Consider the following 18,373-nt stretch of genomic DNA (forward strand, 5'->3'; position numbering starts at 1 on the left):
TCAAAATGATCTTCTTTTTTTTCTTAATGTGGCCCTAATACTACTTCCTAAAAAGTCCGTGCACCCCAAATGAACAGTCTTTAGTTTTACTGTAGTTTCATGGTAGTAGAGAGAATGACATTGACACAGTCAGAATTCTGGCTAGCATTATTCCTGGTGGCCATGTGGCACATAGATTACACCTTATATGTTTGAAGCACCTCTCCTCCATGATGGGCAAGATCAAAGAGCTGTCAAAGGACGTGAAGACTGTAGACCTGCACGCGGCATCAGCAGAAGCTTGGTGAGAAAGTGACAACTTTTGGTACGATTATCTGGGAATGACAAAAATATAAAATGATCATCAGTTGCCCTTTGACTTGAGTTTCATACAAGATCTTGCCTCATTAGTAGAGGATGATCATGAGAAAGGTGGTGACCCACCAGGTTTGTTTTTAACTTTGAGGGGCCAATGGATGGGGGCATGAAAATCTTGGAGGATCTAAGACCTGTAGGACATTTGTGGAGGGATCTTAAGCTTTGAGTTCCCATGCAGCAGCCCAGAAACCTAAAGGATTTAGAGAGTTTTTTTAAAGAGGAGAAACTTGGTGACCAACTACAGTAAATGTCCTAACACTGTGTTTGCCAACCGGAGTCTCTCCACCAAGTAGTAAGTTATGTTTTGTTGGGAATCAAACACGTACTTGGCTCAGTGAGATGCAAATGATCATCTTATGTGTTTATTTTGTAGTATTTTTGGTTGATAATCCGTCTCTCCCCTTTAAAATGAAACAAACAAAATTAGAGACTGTTCATTTTTTTATAAGTGATTAAGTTTGCAAAATTTGCAGGGGAATCTTTTTATTGTAATAAAAAGCCTGATGATTACAAAAACAATGACTGGCACTAACTGAATGTGATTTATCCGCTGCTAACTGCTCCCAGTATACCACACCACTTCCAGTACCCGAGGGTACATTCAAATTACAGTGTTAAAAGCTGGATATGTATAGTCAAACACTTTGGATCCTCAGGGTCCCGCTTTAAAAGGCCTGGCAAGAGTAAGGTTGCTTGGAGAAAACTCAGTGTGTTTGATGAGAGTAGCCAGGTCGTCACAGTCAGTGCACTGCACATATTTGATGGGGAGATACAAGTGTGGCACAGTTCAATAGCTCCTTTCTTCTGATTGACTTGCTGAAGAAGCTGCGGGAGAGTGTTTAAGTAGGTCCCTGCCAAGTCTGTCAAGGAGCTGCTGCTGTTTCCTCTGTGGGACAACAGAAAAGCATGAGATTTTTTTCCATACCCAACTCTTGGTGTTTCTGTTCCGAGTGGTGAAGGATCCCTCCCCGGAGATTGTGCAGTAAAGTCGTTGAGGCGACAACTTGATTTCATATGATGAAAAGTGAGTGAGAGCCTTTGAATCTCATTTCCTGTAGAGGCTAAAGATGAAATACAACTCCAGTGGTCTATCTCAAACTGTTAGGATTCTCAAAGATGTGTCCAGTGGGGACGCTCATACTGCATTAACTGTCTTCTTACACTCTCAGCTCTTACTTTTTTCCCCTCTCTCTTCCCCTCTTTCCATCTAAAGGCCTTTGCATGGTGGTCAGATCTGATGGTGGAGCACGCTGAGACCTTCATGTGTCTCTATTCAACCGAGATGGATGCAGCTCTTGAAGTTCAGCCACCTGACAGCTGGGACAGTTTCCCTCTCTTCCAGCTGCTCAATGACTTTCTGAGGATGGACCGTGAGTGTATGGCTATTCAGAAAAGTTTATTCAGATGTCAGCATGGAGCCTGGAGTAGTGGTCTTTGCCTGATGAAGTGATTTTGCTGGAGGTCTGAAGGGTGTAATATAAAGGAACGTCCTTAATCACAGTACACACAGAGTAAATACACACATGGATTAGACCTTCTGAGCATTATGCTCTGTTTAAGCAATGATGAACATGCATTTTTAATTGCTGAAGATTTTTTCAATTTCTAGTACAAATATTCTATTTAGTAGACCTTACATACCTTATTTATGGCAACGTATTTAATAGTTTTTAAAATATTTTCTGTATTTATCTAGGAAAAAGCTGAATGTAGATTGTGGTTGGGCAGTATTTAATGTGAGTTTTTTACTGCCTCAGGGCAGCACGGTGGCACGGTGGTTAGCACTGTTGCCCCTCAGAAAGAAGGTCCTGAGTTCAGTTCTACCATCAGGCCGGGGTCTTTCTGTGTGGAGTTTGCATGTTCTCCCTGTGTTTGCGTGGGTTCCCGGCTTCCTCCCACCGTCCAAAGACATGCAGTTTGTGGGAATAGGTTAATTGATTAGTCTAAATTGCCCATAGGTGTGAATGCGGGATTGGATGTAAGTGCAAATGGTTGTCTGTCTCTGTGTGTTAGCCCTGCGACAGACTGGCGACCTGTCCAGGGTGTACTCCGCCTCCCCCCCATGACAGCTGGGATGGGCTCCAGCGCCCCCCACGACCCTGAAAAGGATAAGCAAAAGCGAATGGATGGATGGAAAAAATTCAACCTGAAACTTTAAAACCATTCCTGATTTTATTTCCTGTGTGATAGTACAAATTCTGTACTTAATTTATTCTTGTTCAGAAATAAACTACATTTAAGAATTAAAAACAATATAGTCCAGACTAAAAATCCACCACAATCAAACTGATGACTATTGTGCAGAACCATGCTCCCTCCCTCCTGTGACAATTTCATTCATATTACTACCACTACTACATTACTGTACATTTTACTTATTTTTAAAGTTGACCAACTTAAATGACTTTATATTTTTGCCGTGTTTAAATAACAGCAGTGCATCACGTTGAATAAAATCATCATATGTTGATAACATGAGTACAAGCTCCTCAGATTTGTTTGTACCTGGTTATAGGTAAAGATGGGGGCATTTTTCAATAGCTATTAAACTGCATATTTGAAATCTACTTAATAATCAGTTAAAGTACAATGCCAATATCATTGTGTCATTGTACTCATGTGCATTACATGAGTAAATGCTCTTACATGCCACCACTGCATCTTTGTAGTTAAACCTCGTTTGGCACTAACATCACTGACAAATCAATGACAAACAGCAAAAAAAAAAAATATCTCCACACTACTGAGCCCAAACGTTTTTTAATGTGTACATATGTTTACAGCAGTTTTGTGTGTGTGTGTGTGTGTGTGTGTGTGTGTGTGTCTGTGTGTGTGTGTTGGTGTGGGTGTGTTGGTGTGGGTGTGTGTGGTGTTGCTGATGGTTGTTGCAGGCCAGTCATCTCTAATGAACTGCATACACTTGCCTGCAGGAACACTGTCCATGCAAAGGATACACATCACTGTTCATGATGCAGACTCAATCTGCTAATTGTCCCTTGGGAATGATTCCCCTTTCATTGTGTCATTTGGGAGTCAAGGAGAAGCTAGAACCTCGTCCACGTATTCAGCTTAACTGACCTGAGCGCAAATAAATTATCATGCTCTTTTGTTAGTGTCATGAAATTGGCCTCCTTCTCATTTGCTACATCGTGTCATTGTGTACGAATTCCAATTATAGTGCATAGCAATGAACATAGCTACACTGGGAAACACTAAAAGGCAGCTTGCTTGCAATAATGCACTGACTTCAAAAAAGTTATGCATTCTCTATGTGTACTCATAGCTGGTTATATAAATTAGGAACTAAATTATGATTATTTAAAAATCATTATAATTTTGAACCCTTTTGTAACGCAAAAGGTCACAGTCCATCCAACGGGGTTTGTTTTTTGTTTTGGAAAATTTGAAGCAAGGAGTCCCGACGGCAGACCTAGGACACGCTCTAGAGATTATATCTCTTAGCTAACCTGGGAACACTGAGGTGTTCCCAGGTTAGCTGAGGGAGGTGGCTAGGATGAGGGAGATCCTTATGAGTTTCGTAGAAGGAACATGGTTTGATGATGGTCTAAAAAGAAAGGCTGGTTCACTGTTGGGTACAGAAGATGATGTTGTGGGTGTCAAGGGCAAAATACTGTTAAGAGAATGTGGTCTGATGCTTTGTTATGTTGTGTTCAAAGCAGGCAGTCTGGCATGGTAAATGACAAACACATTTTAGAAAAGTAATATCATTATAGTGACATGTTTTTGCAGAAGGTCACATGTTCTATTGCCCCACAGTGGTGCACTTATGGAGCAGTAAAAAACCACATTAGTCAGGTGCCAAAGTTTGGCTGCCATTCAAGAAGTTAATGAGGTCTAAAGTAGTCGTAGCTAGACCATGGCAAGCCCCGCGAACACACTCCTGGACACAACACATCCAAATGGACAGCAGCCGCTCAAGTGGCTAATTGGGAGAGGGGCAATCAGGGAACACAACAAACATTGCACCTACTGTGTATCATCGACCTTGACTCCAATGCCAATGCACACAAACACAAACACACATTCTCAGAGGGGGAGAGAAAAACAAAGAGAGAGAGGGAGAGAAAAAGCAGGCACACTGCATGGAGCCGTGAGGCATCACATTAGCACACACTGGCCTCCATTTTATCTCCTGTGGTCTTTGTCAGTGTTGCCTTTTTACCAGTTGGGAGCCAGCAGAGTGGGGGAAATGTGGCTTGGATTCCAATGTCTTGTTTAGAAAGATTGAAAATGCTGTGTCATTCTTGTTATCTCTTTGTCACTATTCATTATCAGGACTCATGATTGCTCTCTGTGCCTTTTGCATCTATCTTGCGAACAAAGAAAAACAGTAATGCAATAGTCAGAATGCGAGCTTTTACATTACCTTTGTGGAAGTCCGCAGTGATTAAGCCACAGGTACATGCTCATCAGTCACTTTGTAGTTACATCAGTTCAAGTGCTCAGTAACACAACTATCCAATCAGCTAATCACATGAAAGCAACTCATTGCATTTAGGCATGCAGACCTGCTCGAGAGAACTGTTGAAATCACCTGCTGACTATCAGAATGGAGAAGAAAGGAGCTTTAAACCACCTTATGGTTTATTTCAAAGAACTGCTAAAAGTTCAGAGTCAGGTGATCTGATTCGACGAGGAAGGTTGTTCCAAAGTTTAGGAGCTACAATCTAAAATGTAATACAAATGTAGGGTCACAGCAGTGTAAAGCACATCACCACTGGATTCTAAAGCAGTGGAGATGTGTTCTCTGAAGTCACGAATCATGCTTCACCATCTAGCAACTCGAAGGATGAGTCTGGAGTTGGTAGCTGACAGAATAGAATAGAATAATCCTTTATTTGTCCCACAAGAGGAAATTTGGTTATAACAGCAGCAAAAAAACCCACATATACAAACAGAACAGGACACGGGACATAAAACAGAAGGACACAACATTTTTACATATTTACATCATGGACAAAACAGTACTGTACAGTTATTAAAATTAAAGTACAGATAAGTGGCAAACCCAGGTTGTAGTGTGCAAAGAGAGCAGGATACTGAAAGATGTTTAAATAGTTAAGAATATTTAGAATAATTAGAAAAGTGCAGATTATGTATCGTACCTGTGCATTAAAAAGTAGACATGTAACTTCCAATAAGTTGGTATATATAAACTCAGAAAAGTAATGTGCAAGTTATAACAGTAGTAGTTGTTCGGTTGATCAGTGCAAATTACAGCGCTGATGTAAACCTCTATGTTTGCTGGGAGCAGTTTTGATTGTACAGTCTGACAGCTGCAGGGAGGAAGGATGCAGCAGTCTGTCACTGAAGGAGCTCTGCAGCAACATTTCCATGCATGGGGTGGGAGACTCTGTCCATCAGAGATGTTATTTTGGCCAGAGTCCTTCTGTCTCCCACCACCTGCACTGGGTCCAGGGTGCATCCCAGAACAGAGCTGGCCTTCCTGATGAGTTTATCCAACCTCTTCCTCTCAGCTGCCGATAAACTGCTGCTCCAACATACCACACTGTAAAAAATGACAGATGCCACCACAGAGTCATAGAAGGTCTTTAAAAGCGCTCCCTGTACTCCAAATTACCTCAGCCGCCTCAGCAGGTAGAGTCTGCTCTGACCCTTCCTGTAAAGAGCATCAGTGTTGTGGCTCCAGTCCAGTTCATTATTCAGGTGAACTCCCAGGTACCTATAAGAGTCCACTATCTCAATGTCCACTCCCTGGATGTTCACCGGTGTCAGTGTGGTGGGTCTGCATCCACCACCAATTCCTTGGTTTTCCCGGCATTGATCAGCAGGTGGTTCTGCTGACACCAGTCTACAAAGTCCAGAGTCCACTGTCTGTACTCTGAGTCGTCCTCACCTGTGATGAGGCCGACTATGGCAGAGTCATCAGAGAACTTCTGTAGGTGGCAGCGTGGGGAGTTGATGGAGAAGTCTGCAGTGTAGAGGGTGAAGAGGAACGGTTCCAGCACAGTTCCCTGTGGGGCCCCGTACTGCAGACCAGTGTATCAGAGACCCAGCCATACGTTCTCACATACTGTGGGCATCTTGTAAGGTCATCCAGTATACACTGGGACATGTGGAGGTCCACTCCCGATAGCTCCAGCTTGTCCCTCAGAAGTCGTGGCTGGATGGTGTTGAAAGCACTGGAGAAACCAAAGAACATGATCCTCACGGTGCTTCCAGGCTTCTCCAGGTGAGTCAGAGCTCGGTGCAGGAGGTAGATGATGGCGTCCTCCACCCCGATGCCAGGCTCGTAAGCAAACTGCAGTGGATCCAATGAAGACCTCACCAGGGGGCGCAGATGGTGTAGAACCAACATCTCGAGGGTCTTCGTCAGATGTGATGTCAGGTCCTTGGGATGGGAGGTCTTTGGTACCGGTACCACACAGGATGTCTTCCACAGCTGTGGTACTTTCCCCAGTGACAGACTCAGGTTGAACATATATCCTAGGATGCCACACAGTTCATCTACGCAGCACCTCAGGAGGTCTGGAGCTGATGCCATCTGAACCTGCAGCCTTCCGCACCTTGATCTTGCCAAGCTCGTTCCTCACTTGAAGTGCTGAGATGGAGGGAGGGGATTTTGGTGGAGGGGATGTATGTTGGAGTCCACAGAAGCTGGGGGTGGGTTAATGGCTGGGAGCTGAGAGGTGTGAAGTCCTGAGATGAAAGACAGGCAGTCCCTGAAGGTGAGGGAGATTGCAGCAGGGGGGACAAATATTATATAAATAAATATAATATTAAAATATTAATATATGAATATGATAAAAATATAATTTTTGCAGACTGGATTGGAACAAATATGCTGTTACCCTCAACCAGTCCAAGTAGCTGATAAGGAGCAACTTTGTTGAGGATTGTAGAAATAGATGGAATTTTAGAAATGGGTCTTTAATTGTACAAAACAGTGGGGATTTTTTAAACAGATGAAATGTTGGCTGTATTAAAATTTATTAAAACAGTACAAGCCTAATTAGCACCATGGATCACTACTCTATAGTTGATCGGGTTCTTTTAAAAGATTTGGCTCTTTTGTCTAGGCCAGTGTTTCCCAACCTTTTGGAACCTTTTGGAGCCATATTTCACATTAGAAAAATCACATGGCACACCACCAAACAAAAATGTCACATATTGATCATTTTTGCCCGCACACCAGGCATATCGGAATTGGCTCAGTTTGTCCCCAGCAGTGTTGGTCCAGTTACTTGAAAAAAGTAATCAGTTACTAATTACTGATTACTTCCCCCCAAAAGTAATCCCATTACTTTACTGATTACTTATTTTCAAAAGTAATTAATTAATTAGTTACTTAGTCACTTAGTTACTTTTTAAAAACACGATTTACAACCTGAATAGGTGATAAAGCAATAGATGTTTCAGCCCAATTCTACTTTTTCTGCATAATCCATCATACAAAATGTAATCAGTTTCAGTTTTCAGTTTTATTTGTCATATGCAAGTTAGCACAGGGTCAACATCGCAATGAAATGTGTTTGACGAGCAGCGGTCTCTCAGCAGCATGATACAGTAGGAAAAAATAAAATAAAATAACAGATAGAAAAATAGTAAAGAACAAAATATTAGAGAGACATGGTAAAAGAGAAAAGATGACTAAATATATATGTATCTATAAATATAAATATATGTACACTAGTGATTAAATAAGAAAATCTTGAAAAGAAATATGACGGGAGGGCAGATGGGATATTGCACAGGAATGAGCAGCAGAAATTTACAGTATTGCACTTTTTAAATATAAATTACAATAACAATAAAGTGAAGTGACCAGTGCAGATTAATCAGAGTACTTGTGAAGCTGCAGGGTAGCTTCTGAGTGCTGTGTTGTGTGTGTTTAAGTGTTGTGGTTGAGGTGTCGTATGGCTTGATGGTAGAAACTGTTTTTAAGTCTTGTAGTCCGAGCAGACAGACTCCTGTAACGTCTGCCAGATGGTAACAAGGAGAACAGCTGATGTGCCGGGTGGCTGTGGTCCTTGATGATGCTGTGTGCTTTACGGAGGCATCGCTGGTGATAAATGTCCTGAATGGCAGGAAGCCTCGTGCCAGTGATGTGCTCTGCTGCCTTCACCACCCTCTGTAGTGATCACGGCTGCTGGCAGAGCAGCTTCCGTACCAAACTGTGATGCAGCTCGTCAGCAAGCTCTCAATTGCACACCTGTAGAAATTTGAGATGATGCTGGCGTTCATGCCAAACCTCCTCAGCCTCCTCAGGAAGTAAAGCCGCTGGCGAGCTTTCCTGATAGCAGTGTCTGTGTGAAGGGTCCAGGAGAAGTCCTCAGTGATGTTGACTCCAAGGAACTTGAAGCTGCTGACCCTTTTTCGACCTTGACACCGTTGATGTGGATGGGCTGGTGTTCCCTGACTGGTCGTTTTCGGTAGTCCACTATCATTTCTCTAGTTTTGCTGATGTTGAGAGTCAGGTTATTTTCCAGGCACCACTCATACAGTGCCATCACCTCCTCTCTATAGGCCGTCTCATCGTTGCCTGTGATGAGGCCTATGATGGTTGTGTCATCAGCAAACTTGATGATGATGTTGGACTCATGTTTAGCAACACAGTCGTGTGTGAACAGGGAATATAGGAGGGGCTAAGCACACAACCCTGGGGCGTACCTGTGTTAAGGATGAGTGATGAGGAAGTGTGCTTACCAACTCTCACCACCTGGGGCCTGTTTGTGAGGAAGTTTAGAATCCATCTGCAGATCGGTGTTCCCAGCCCAAGGTCGACGAGCTTCGTGGCAAGTTTTGAGGGGATGATGGTGTTAAATGCCGAGCTGTAGTCGATGAAGAGCATTCTTGCATATGTATTCCCTTTCTCCAGGTGGGTGAGGGTGGTGTGTGTTGCCAGGGCGATGGCATCCTCTGTGGCTCTGTTTGTCCGATAGGCAAACTGAAGAGGGTCCAGTGTGTCAGGGAGGGAGGAGCAGATGTGACCTTTGACCAGCCGCTCCAGGCACTTCATGATGACGGATGTCAGTGCAACAGGACGGTAGTCATTCAGACAGGAGACCACTGATTTTTGGGAACAGGAATGATGGTGGATGCTTTGAGGGACGTGGGGACCACTGACTGCCTCAGGGAGAGGTTGAAGATGTTGGTGAACACCTCTGCCAGCTCGTCTGCACACACTCTGAGTAGCCGGCCTGGGATGCCATCCGGTCCTGGAGCTTTGTGAGGATTGACCTTTTTAAAGGTCCATCTCACAGCTTCTGTTTTCAGAGTTAAAGTTGCAGCCTCACTGTCCTCCTGAGGGTAGAGGATCTGCTCTCTGTTGTCTGCATCAAAACGAGCATAGAAGTTGTTAAGCTCGTCTGCGAGAGATGCAGTGGGCTGGACACTGACTGTGTTGACCTTCTTGTAGTCAGTGATGCAGCGCAGTCCATTCCACAGTCGCCTGGTGTCAAAGCTGTGGTAGCTGGACTCCATTTTGTCCCTGTAGTCCTTTCTGGCCTTTTTTATGGACTTACGGAAACGTCTCTTTTTAAAACTTTAAACTTTAAATCTTTTAACTTTATGCATCAAGCAAAAATTAAATTATATGCAACATTCTCTGACTGGAAGAAATTTGTTTAACATTTAAACCTATTTTCTGCACATTCCAGCACATAAAATAAAATATTTTTTTGTGTTTACACTCACTCTTTCAAATAGATGAAAGTAAAACACAGCAGAAAATAAATAAAGTCAAAGACTAGCGGTCCTGTTGCTCTATTTTCACCTGTAAAGCAGGACTGGGGTAGGCGGAGGTTTACCCTGGTGCAGGTGTGCTGCAGCGGTCAGTGGAAGAATCCGCGAGTTTCTCTGTGAATTTCACATTACGTCATAGTACACTTGGTGCTTGCTTGGAAGTTTAGGGGTTTTTTCGCTGTAAAAAGAAGTTTTCTTCCCACGCACAACGGACACTAATGTTTTTATCACTTTTTATGGAATCAAACTCAAAATAAGGTCAGTACTTCCACGCTTTAAACGCTGCATGTTACACTCTGTCCCGCACTCGATATATTATGATCTGCAGACAGCTGTTGTCACGAACGTCGCACTCGCTTACGTCACTGTCATGAGACGTTCTCGCAAAAAATCACGGTTTTAGTAATGCAGTAATGCAGCGTTCCTACGGGAAAGTAACGGTAATCTAATTACCGTTTTTGCAATAGTAATCCCTTACATTACTAGTTACAAGTAACGCGTTACCGCCCATCTCTGGTCCCCAGTATACCATTTCGCTTTCTTCTGACCACTACTCATGCTAGGGCCTTCATCTGGGTCGGAAGTTTCTCCAGGACTCAGGTCAGATGGTTTACTTTTTCTTTTCAAATATTTATCTATTGCTATTACGTTGCATTATCTCACTCACAGGATGACTATTATGTAATTTCTTCTTCATCTTCTTCTGTTTTACTGGCAGTTGGCAACCCATTTAATTAGCACAGGTAGTTTTACTGCCCTCTAGTGGAAGAGAATGTAATTGTTCTGCCCATTACACACACGGATCGCTTAGAGTACTAATCAGGTGGAACCAGATAATTGTCCACGGCACACCTGATCATTTCTCACGGCACACCTATGTGCCGCGGCACAGTGGTTGGGAAATACTGATCTAGGATTCCTTAGAAGAGCTGGCGGTTCTATTTTAGTCTAACCATTCAATTATAAATTATTTAGATTAGATTAGATTCGATTCGATTAGATGAAACTTTATTAATCCCTTGGGTGGGTTCCTCCGGGAAATTCAGTTTCCAGTAGCACAGCACCGAAAGAAGTTGCTTGTCACAGATACAATAAGGGGAATGAGAGTAAGGATATAAGCATTAATACACCATATATACACATATACACATATATAAATACAGAATATACAATATGGATAAATAGGATTGCTCATTTGAGTGAGCTCTGCTCTTTCTGCTTATGCCGGCTATATCTTTTGGTGCTCATAACTTCAATACTTTTTGAGATATTAAGCTTTTTATGCAATTTTTTTTGCCCATTCAAATGAATGGAACACATTATCAATGTGGTCACTTACTTTTGCTTGCCGAGCCAAGCTGTGTTTTAGCTCAGTGAGATGAGCATAGCGGGAGGCCCAGGTTCGAATCCCGCTTATGACAACATTTTTTTCAGTTAACAGTTCAACTGTTTTAACTCTTTTCAACACAAATTTCAGCCTGTTCTGCTCTTTTCAGCACAATTTTCAGCTTTTTCCACCCCTTTTCAGCACAAATCTCAGCCTCTAAAACTCTATTCTGCACAAATTTCAGTTTCTTCAGCTCTTTTCAGCACAAAGTTCTGCTTCTTCACCTCTTTTCATCAAATTTCAGCTTCTGCTCCACAGTGCACAATTTTTCTCTCATCATATCTTTGTTTGGGACCAGACCTGGTTTGGCTCAGTGGGTTTAGCAGCTGCCATGAGACCCGGTGGCAAAGGTTCAGTTGACAAGGTTACAATTATCAGTTTCTTCACATCTTTTCAGCCCAATTTTCAGTGTTTTTCATCTCTGTTTTGCTGAATATTCAGCTTCCTAACCTATTTTAAGCACAAATCTCAGTTTATTCTGCTCTTTTTAGCACAAATTTTCAGACTCTTCTGCTCTTTTCAGCACAATTTTCAGGTTCTTCATCTCTTTTTTGCTGAACATTTAGCTTATTCTCCTCTTTTCAGCACAATTCAGCTTCTTCTGCACAGTGCACATTTTTTCTCTCATCATATCTTTGTTTGAGACTGGAAGTGGTTTGGCTCAGTGGGATGAGTAGCCGCCATGACATCCGGTGGCAAAGGTTCAAATCCTACATGTGACGTTTGCTGCACATCTACTCTGCTTTCTTGACACTCTTCAGTGTACCCTTTCACATACAGCCATCTTCAGCAAGCACTTCTGCTTCTACACCTCTTTTCAGCAGATAATTCTGCTTTTACAGTTGTTTTCAGCAGATTCCACTACGAGGCATTCACACAGCATTTTCGCAGGAAATGCAACTTTTTCTAGTTCTTTATTCTTCTACCTTATTATTCTAGTTGCTCAGACCTTTGCTGGTTAACTCCTCCCTCAGTTTTCAGCCGATTTTCCCCTTTCAAACTTTAAACTGTTCTGCTTTTTCTGCTGAAGCATGCTATATCTTTTGGTGCTCATAACTTTTATGCTTTTTGAGATATTTAGCTTTTTATGCCATTTTTTGGCCCATTTTGCTGAATGGGACCACATTATCAGTGTGATCACCAGTTTTGCTTGCCGGGCTGGGCCGTATTTTAGCTCAGTAAGATGAGCAGCCATTCTTAGAGCGGGAGGACAAAAAACTCTTCAGTAAACTGTTCAACTTTTTTAACGCTTTTAAACACAAATTTCAGCTTCTTCAGCTCTCTTCAGCAAAAATTCTGCTGATTCACGTCTTTTCAGCAGAATTTTCAGCTTTTTCACCTCTTTTCAGGAATATTTTCAGTTTCATCTCTTTTTAGTCACCTGAGAACCAGTTAGGCTCAGTGAGATGTGCAGCCGCCTTGAGACGAGGTGGCGCAGGTTCAAATCCTACCTGTGGCTCTTGCCACACATCTTCCCTCCTCGCACTCTCCCTGCGTTCTTGACAATCTTCAGTGTAGTCTTTCAAATAAAGCAGTTTTCAGCAGAGTTCAGCTTCTACAGTGTTTTCAGCAGATAGTTCTCCTTCTTCTGCTGTTTTCAGATTCCACTACACGGCATTCACACTGCATTTTCGCAGGAAATGCAACTTTTTCTAGTTTTCTAGTTTTCTTTTCTTCTTGTTACAGTGTTTTATACATAGTTTTTTATTACCACTCCAAGAGACTGATGATCAAAATCAGCATACTTTTTTAATCCCTAAGGAAATTTATGTGGGTTACAGTTGCTCCAAAACAGTAACAGATTAAACTAATTAAATAATACAATATGTTACAGAGTTTACAAATTAAAAAAAATTGCACTAATATATACAAATCACTCAATTATAAATATCAAGAATAGTGGATAATAATAGAGAGAAGTGCAGGAACTCTTTAAGATATTTGGGAAGAATGTCGTTTGGGCATTAAGAACTGTGCATATGAGAAACTATATTCATAAAATTAGTCAACAGAACAGAATGAGAAAAACCTAAAAATAACAGACATGGCTGAAAGATCAAGGCATCTTTTAATCAGTTCAGTTCAAATTTACTTATATATTTATTTATATAGCGCCAAATCACAAAAACAGTTGCCTCAAAGTGCTTTATACTTTGTATTATTTTGGTGTCTTTATGTTACCTTGCAAAGGAACCCTCCACTATCAGGTTCAGGGAGGGGCAGCAATCCACCCACAGCCAGTTGGGGCTGAGGGGAAGAAGAATGGCATACTGTAGAAGAAAGACAGTACTAATAATGGTAGCACTTTCTATTACAGCTCACTTATGAAGTGGCACAATATTACTTGGATATAGTGTGATAGTGTGATTACTTTGGTAATTGAGTAGTAATAATTAGAAATTATTGCACATTATTATGTTTTTGTTTCTGCCTTGTTACCCTACTATTACCACTTTATTACTGACCTGTAATAGAAAGTGTGACCATAATAACTAATAATTAAATGCAGATTGGTGTGTAAGTGCATCAAAAGTGAAAAAATGTGAATGAAGAAGAGACACTCAGTGCATCATGAGAAGCATCTAGTCCGCTTGGCCTATTGGAGCATAACTAAGGAATTAAAATTTTAAGGCTAACCTTAAATATAAAAAGAGTATCTGTCTCCCAAAACCAAACAGAAGAGAGGCTTGAAAGCTAAAGATTTTGCCTTAATAAATATTCTAGGAACCACAAGTAAAGCACTCTGAAAGTGAAGTGCTTATTGAGGTGATACAGTACTATGAGGTCATTAAGGTGACATGGGGCCTGATTATTCAAGACCTCGTATGTGAAGAGCAGGATTTTCCTTTAGCTCTGGGATATAACATGGAGCCAACAAGCCAATACAGGAGAAATCTGCTCTCTCTTTCTAGTCCCTGTCAGGACTCTTGCTGCAGCATTTTGGATTAACTGAAGGCTTTTCAGGGAGTTTTTAGGACATCCTGATAATAATGAATTACAGTAGTCCAGCCTGGAAGATTTTTAGGGCAGAGTACAATAACCTCAGCTTCATCTGAATGTAGAAGAAGGAAATTAGAAATAAACAAGGTCTTCATATCTTTCAGACACTCCTGTAGTTAATTAGTGTGTGTTATCTGGCTTTGTGGATCGATAGCTGTGAAGATATATGCTTCTAATGATAATGCCTAGGTGTAGCATCCATAATGTAAACTGAATTGGTCGTAGCATGGGCCCTGTTCAACTCCATAATTAACCTTAATGTGTGAAGAGGACTCTCCATTTACATGCACAAATTGGAGTCTATTTGGTAGATATAATTCAAAGCTCTACCTTTAATATCTACAGCATGCTCTAATCGCTAGTTATGGTTAACAGTATCAAACGCAGCACTGAGGTCTAGCAGGACAAGCACAGAGATGAGTCCACTGTCAGAGGCCATAAGAAGATCATTTGTAACCTTCACTAAAGCTGTTTCTGTGCTGTGATGAGCTCTGAAACCTGACTGAAACTCTTCAAAGAGTAGTTTGACAAGGATGTTTGATATGAAAGGAAGGTTGGAGATTGGCCTATAATTAGCTAAGACTGCTGGGTCTAGAGATGCTTTTTAAGTAAAGGTTTAACTACAATCTAATTTCTAGCCCTTTCCTCCTTCACCGCTCTACTAGACAAGGGTGCCCTTTGTCCCCATTGCTATTTGCACTTGTTATAGAACCTCTCGCCATTCAATTACGCTCAACAAAGGATTATAAAGGAATAAGGAGATTTGGTGTAGAACATAAGGTGTCTCTCTATGCAGATGATTTGTTGTTATATATCGCTGACCCTACTAAATCATTGCCAAAAATTATGACAGTTTTAACTGAATTTGGGAAAATTTCTGGATACAAAATCAACTTAACAAAAAGTATATTGTTTCCTATTAGTTCTTTAGAAAAATTAGACAGCGCCACATTGACCTCGTTTCCTTTTACAATCTCAAATACCTTTAAATATCTTGGAATAACTGTAACCCGTGAATTCTCTGGCCTTTTCAAACATAATTTTATTAATTTATACCATCAAACTGAACAGAACCTGGAAAGACTGTCTAAACTGCCCATCTCACTTGCTGGCCGAATAAATATCATTAGGATGAGCACTTTACCCAAATTTTTATTTTTGTCTCAATGTATCCCAATATTGATCACAAAAACTTTTTTTAAGAAAATAGATCAGTTAATTTCTCAGTTTATCTGGAACAAGAAGACACCTAGAATAAAAAAGGTTTTTCTCCAAAGATCTAAGATTACAGGAGGGATGGGGTTGTGTTGATTTCAGTTTTATTATTGGGCTTGTAATATAAGTTGTATGTCATTCTGGGGCGGGGAAAATAGACCTGATTGGGAACAGATGGAAAGTATGACTTTTTTCCCTAATACTCTTAAATCGTTGGTTCATTCAAACTCAGATATAAGTAAACATAAATATAAAAATTCGGTAGTATCTAACTCACTAAAAATTTGGTCTCAAATTACAAGGCATTTCCATTGGCGTCAATGTTCAATCTTTACACCATTAATTCACAATCAAGCATATACATTGCTCTCAGGATCAACATTCCAGCTATGGACTTCCAAAGGGATACACACAATCAAGTTTATTGACAACCTTTTTCCTTCGTTTCAACAACTTCAGAAAAATTTTTCCATAGAAAACAGAGATTTTTTCAAGTATTTACAAATACGTCATTTTATTAAAGAAACGTTTCCATCTTTTCCCAATGAACCAACTAACCAAAAGTTAGTTTCAGATGATCTGTTCCTAATGAACCCACTAAAGAAAGGAGCTATTTCTAAGATCTATAATCAACTTCTGGAAATAGACAGTACAACTACATTGGACCACTTGAGAAACACTTGGAATGAAGAACTGGGTATTAACATCACTGAAGAACAATGGACTAAGGCACAAGAACTGGTTCACTCCACTTCCGTCTGCTGCAGGCATGGATTATTACAATTTAAGGTCCTACATAGGCTCCATCTGTCTAAATTGAGGGTTTCAAGGATGTTTCCAGGAGCAGACTCAAGATGTGATCGATGTGGCCAGAATCCTGCCTCATTGTCACATATGTTTTGGACATGTCCTAATATTGCCATTTACTGGTCTAAAATATTTAAAACTCCCCCCAGACCCAGTAATGGCACTTTTTGGTGTAGCTACAGTCAAATACTTAAATAATAAACGAGTTTGTGTTTTGAGTTTTATAACATTGCTTGCAAGACGCCTTATACTTCTAAACTGGAAAAATAAAGCCCCCCCAACTCACTCTGCTTTGTTAAGAGACACAATGTATCATTTACAGTTGGAGAAAATTTAATTTTCATTGAGAGAAAACGTTAAACAGTTTTACCTAATTTGGCAACCCTTTATAGATTACTTTAATAAGTAAAACTGGGAGGGATGGCCTCCTACCATATCGGCTCCAAGATTATATACATTGGTTTGGGCAGGTGTATTGTTCTTTTCGGGGGGTTTTGTTGTTGTTGTTGTTGTTGTTTTGGTTTTTTTTTTTTTTTTTTTTTTTTTTTTCGGGGGTTGTTTGTTTGTTTTGTTTTATTTTGTTTTTGGGTTGTTTTTTTTTCTTCTCTCCCCTCCTTTGTATATACCTATTTAGGCATCTAAATGTATATGTACAGACATAGATATATGATCGTTTATATAATGGTAATTATATTTTATGTAAAAAGGAGAGGGAGAGGAAGGAGGGGAAGGGGAAGGAGGGGGAAGGAGAGAAAAGAAGAAAAAAAAATTTTCACTGTAAATGAGATATATACTTTGTTGCCTGAAATGTACAGAGTGCCAATGTAGATAAACATGTACAGTGGCAATAAAAAAAAAAAAAAAAGGTTTAACTACAGCCAGCTTGAAGGCCTGTGGTACATAGCCGATTATTAGAGATAGGTTGATCATATTTAAGACTGAAGCATTACTTAAGGGTAGGACTTCTATAAGGCAGTCTTGTAGGAATGGGGTCTAAAAGACACATATCTGCTTTAGATGTGCAATTGAGAGTTATACCACTGAGTCAAATATCTCTGATTTGAAGCTTTCTCTTTCAGAGAAGCAACACTATCCATAGTCATAAGATAATCAACCTCTGTGGGAGTAGAGTTCAGGTAGCTACTCTGCACTGTGTTGGCACTTGGTATTGAAGAGGATAAAAGTGGAGGAATTATATCCTTAAATTTAGCTGAACTACTTTCACAAAGACATATACTGGATAGAAATGTATTACCCACTGCTTTACAATCCATTACTGTAATTTTAAATGTTATTAAGAATTATCAGACAAAAGTGGTTTTTCAGGAAACACAGTTAAATGTTCAGTTTTTATGCCATATGTCAGACAAGATCCAGAATGTGATTGAAGTGGTGGGTGGGTTCTTTTACATTTTGACAAAAGCCAACATGTGTCAGCATCTAGGTAGTAGACATGGAGGTTTATTTTTACATCGTATGTCTTATAGTTTTTCTGCACTCGCTTTTTTCAGCTATGTCATTTCTCTATCAAAGTATATAGCTTAAAAATGTGCTTGCCTTATACTAGAAATCCTATAAACCAGTCAGGATGTATGCTATTTTTTCACCTCCTTATCTATTTCTTTCCCCTTTTCTCTCTTATTCAGATAACTTGTGCAATGGGAAGTTCCACAAACACTTGCAGGACCTGTATGCCCCCCTGGTAGTCCGATATGTTGACCTGATGGAGTCTTCCATTGCTCAGTCTATTCACAGAGGCTTTGAAAGAGAATCATGGGAACCGGTTAAGTAAGGACATCTTCATTTAAATTTACCTTTGCTTATTTTTTTCTTTTTCTTGAGGATCAAACCATATTGATTGGCACACATCCATTAGTCTTG

General features: G+C 40.5%; 1 protein-coding gene across 1 annotated transcript in view; it reads left to right on the top strand.

Moving 5' to 3' along the window:
• Positions 1 to 18,373, top strand: part of cadpsa (Ca2+-dependent activator protein for secretion a) — a 378,183-nt gene that overhangs the window by 224,594 nt on the left and 135,216 nt on the right. Inside the window, exons 19-20 of the mRNA XM_039611943.1 lie at positions 1,571 to 1,727; positions 18,139 to 18,280. Of these exons, the coding sequence (XP_039467877.1) occupies positions 1,571 to 1,727; positions 18,139 to 18,280 (299 nt within the window). The remainder of the gene's footprint in view (positions 1 to 1,570; positions 1,728 to 18,138; positions 18,281 to 18,373) is intronic.

Source organism: Oreochromis aureus, linkage group 5, assembly GCF_013358895.1.
Source record: "Oreochromis aureus strain Israel breed Guangdong linkage group 5, ZZ_aureus, whole genome shotgun sequence".
NCBI classification, from domain to species: domain Eukaryota; kingdom Metazoa; phylum Chordata; class Actinopteri; order Cichliformes; family Cichlidae; genus Oreochromis; species Oreochromis aureus.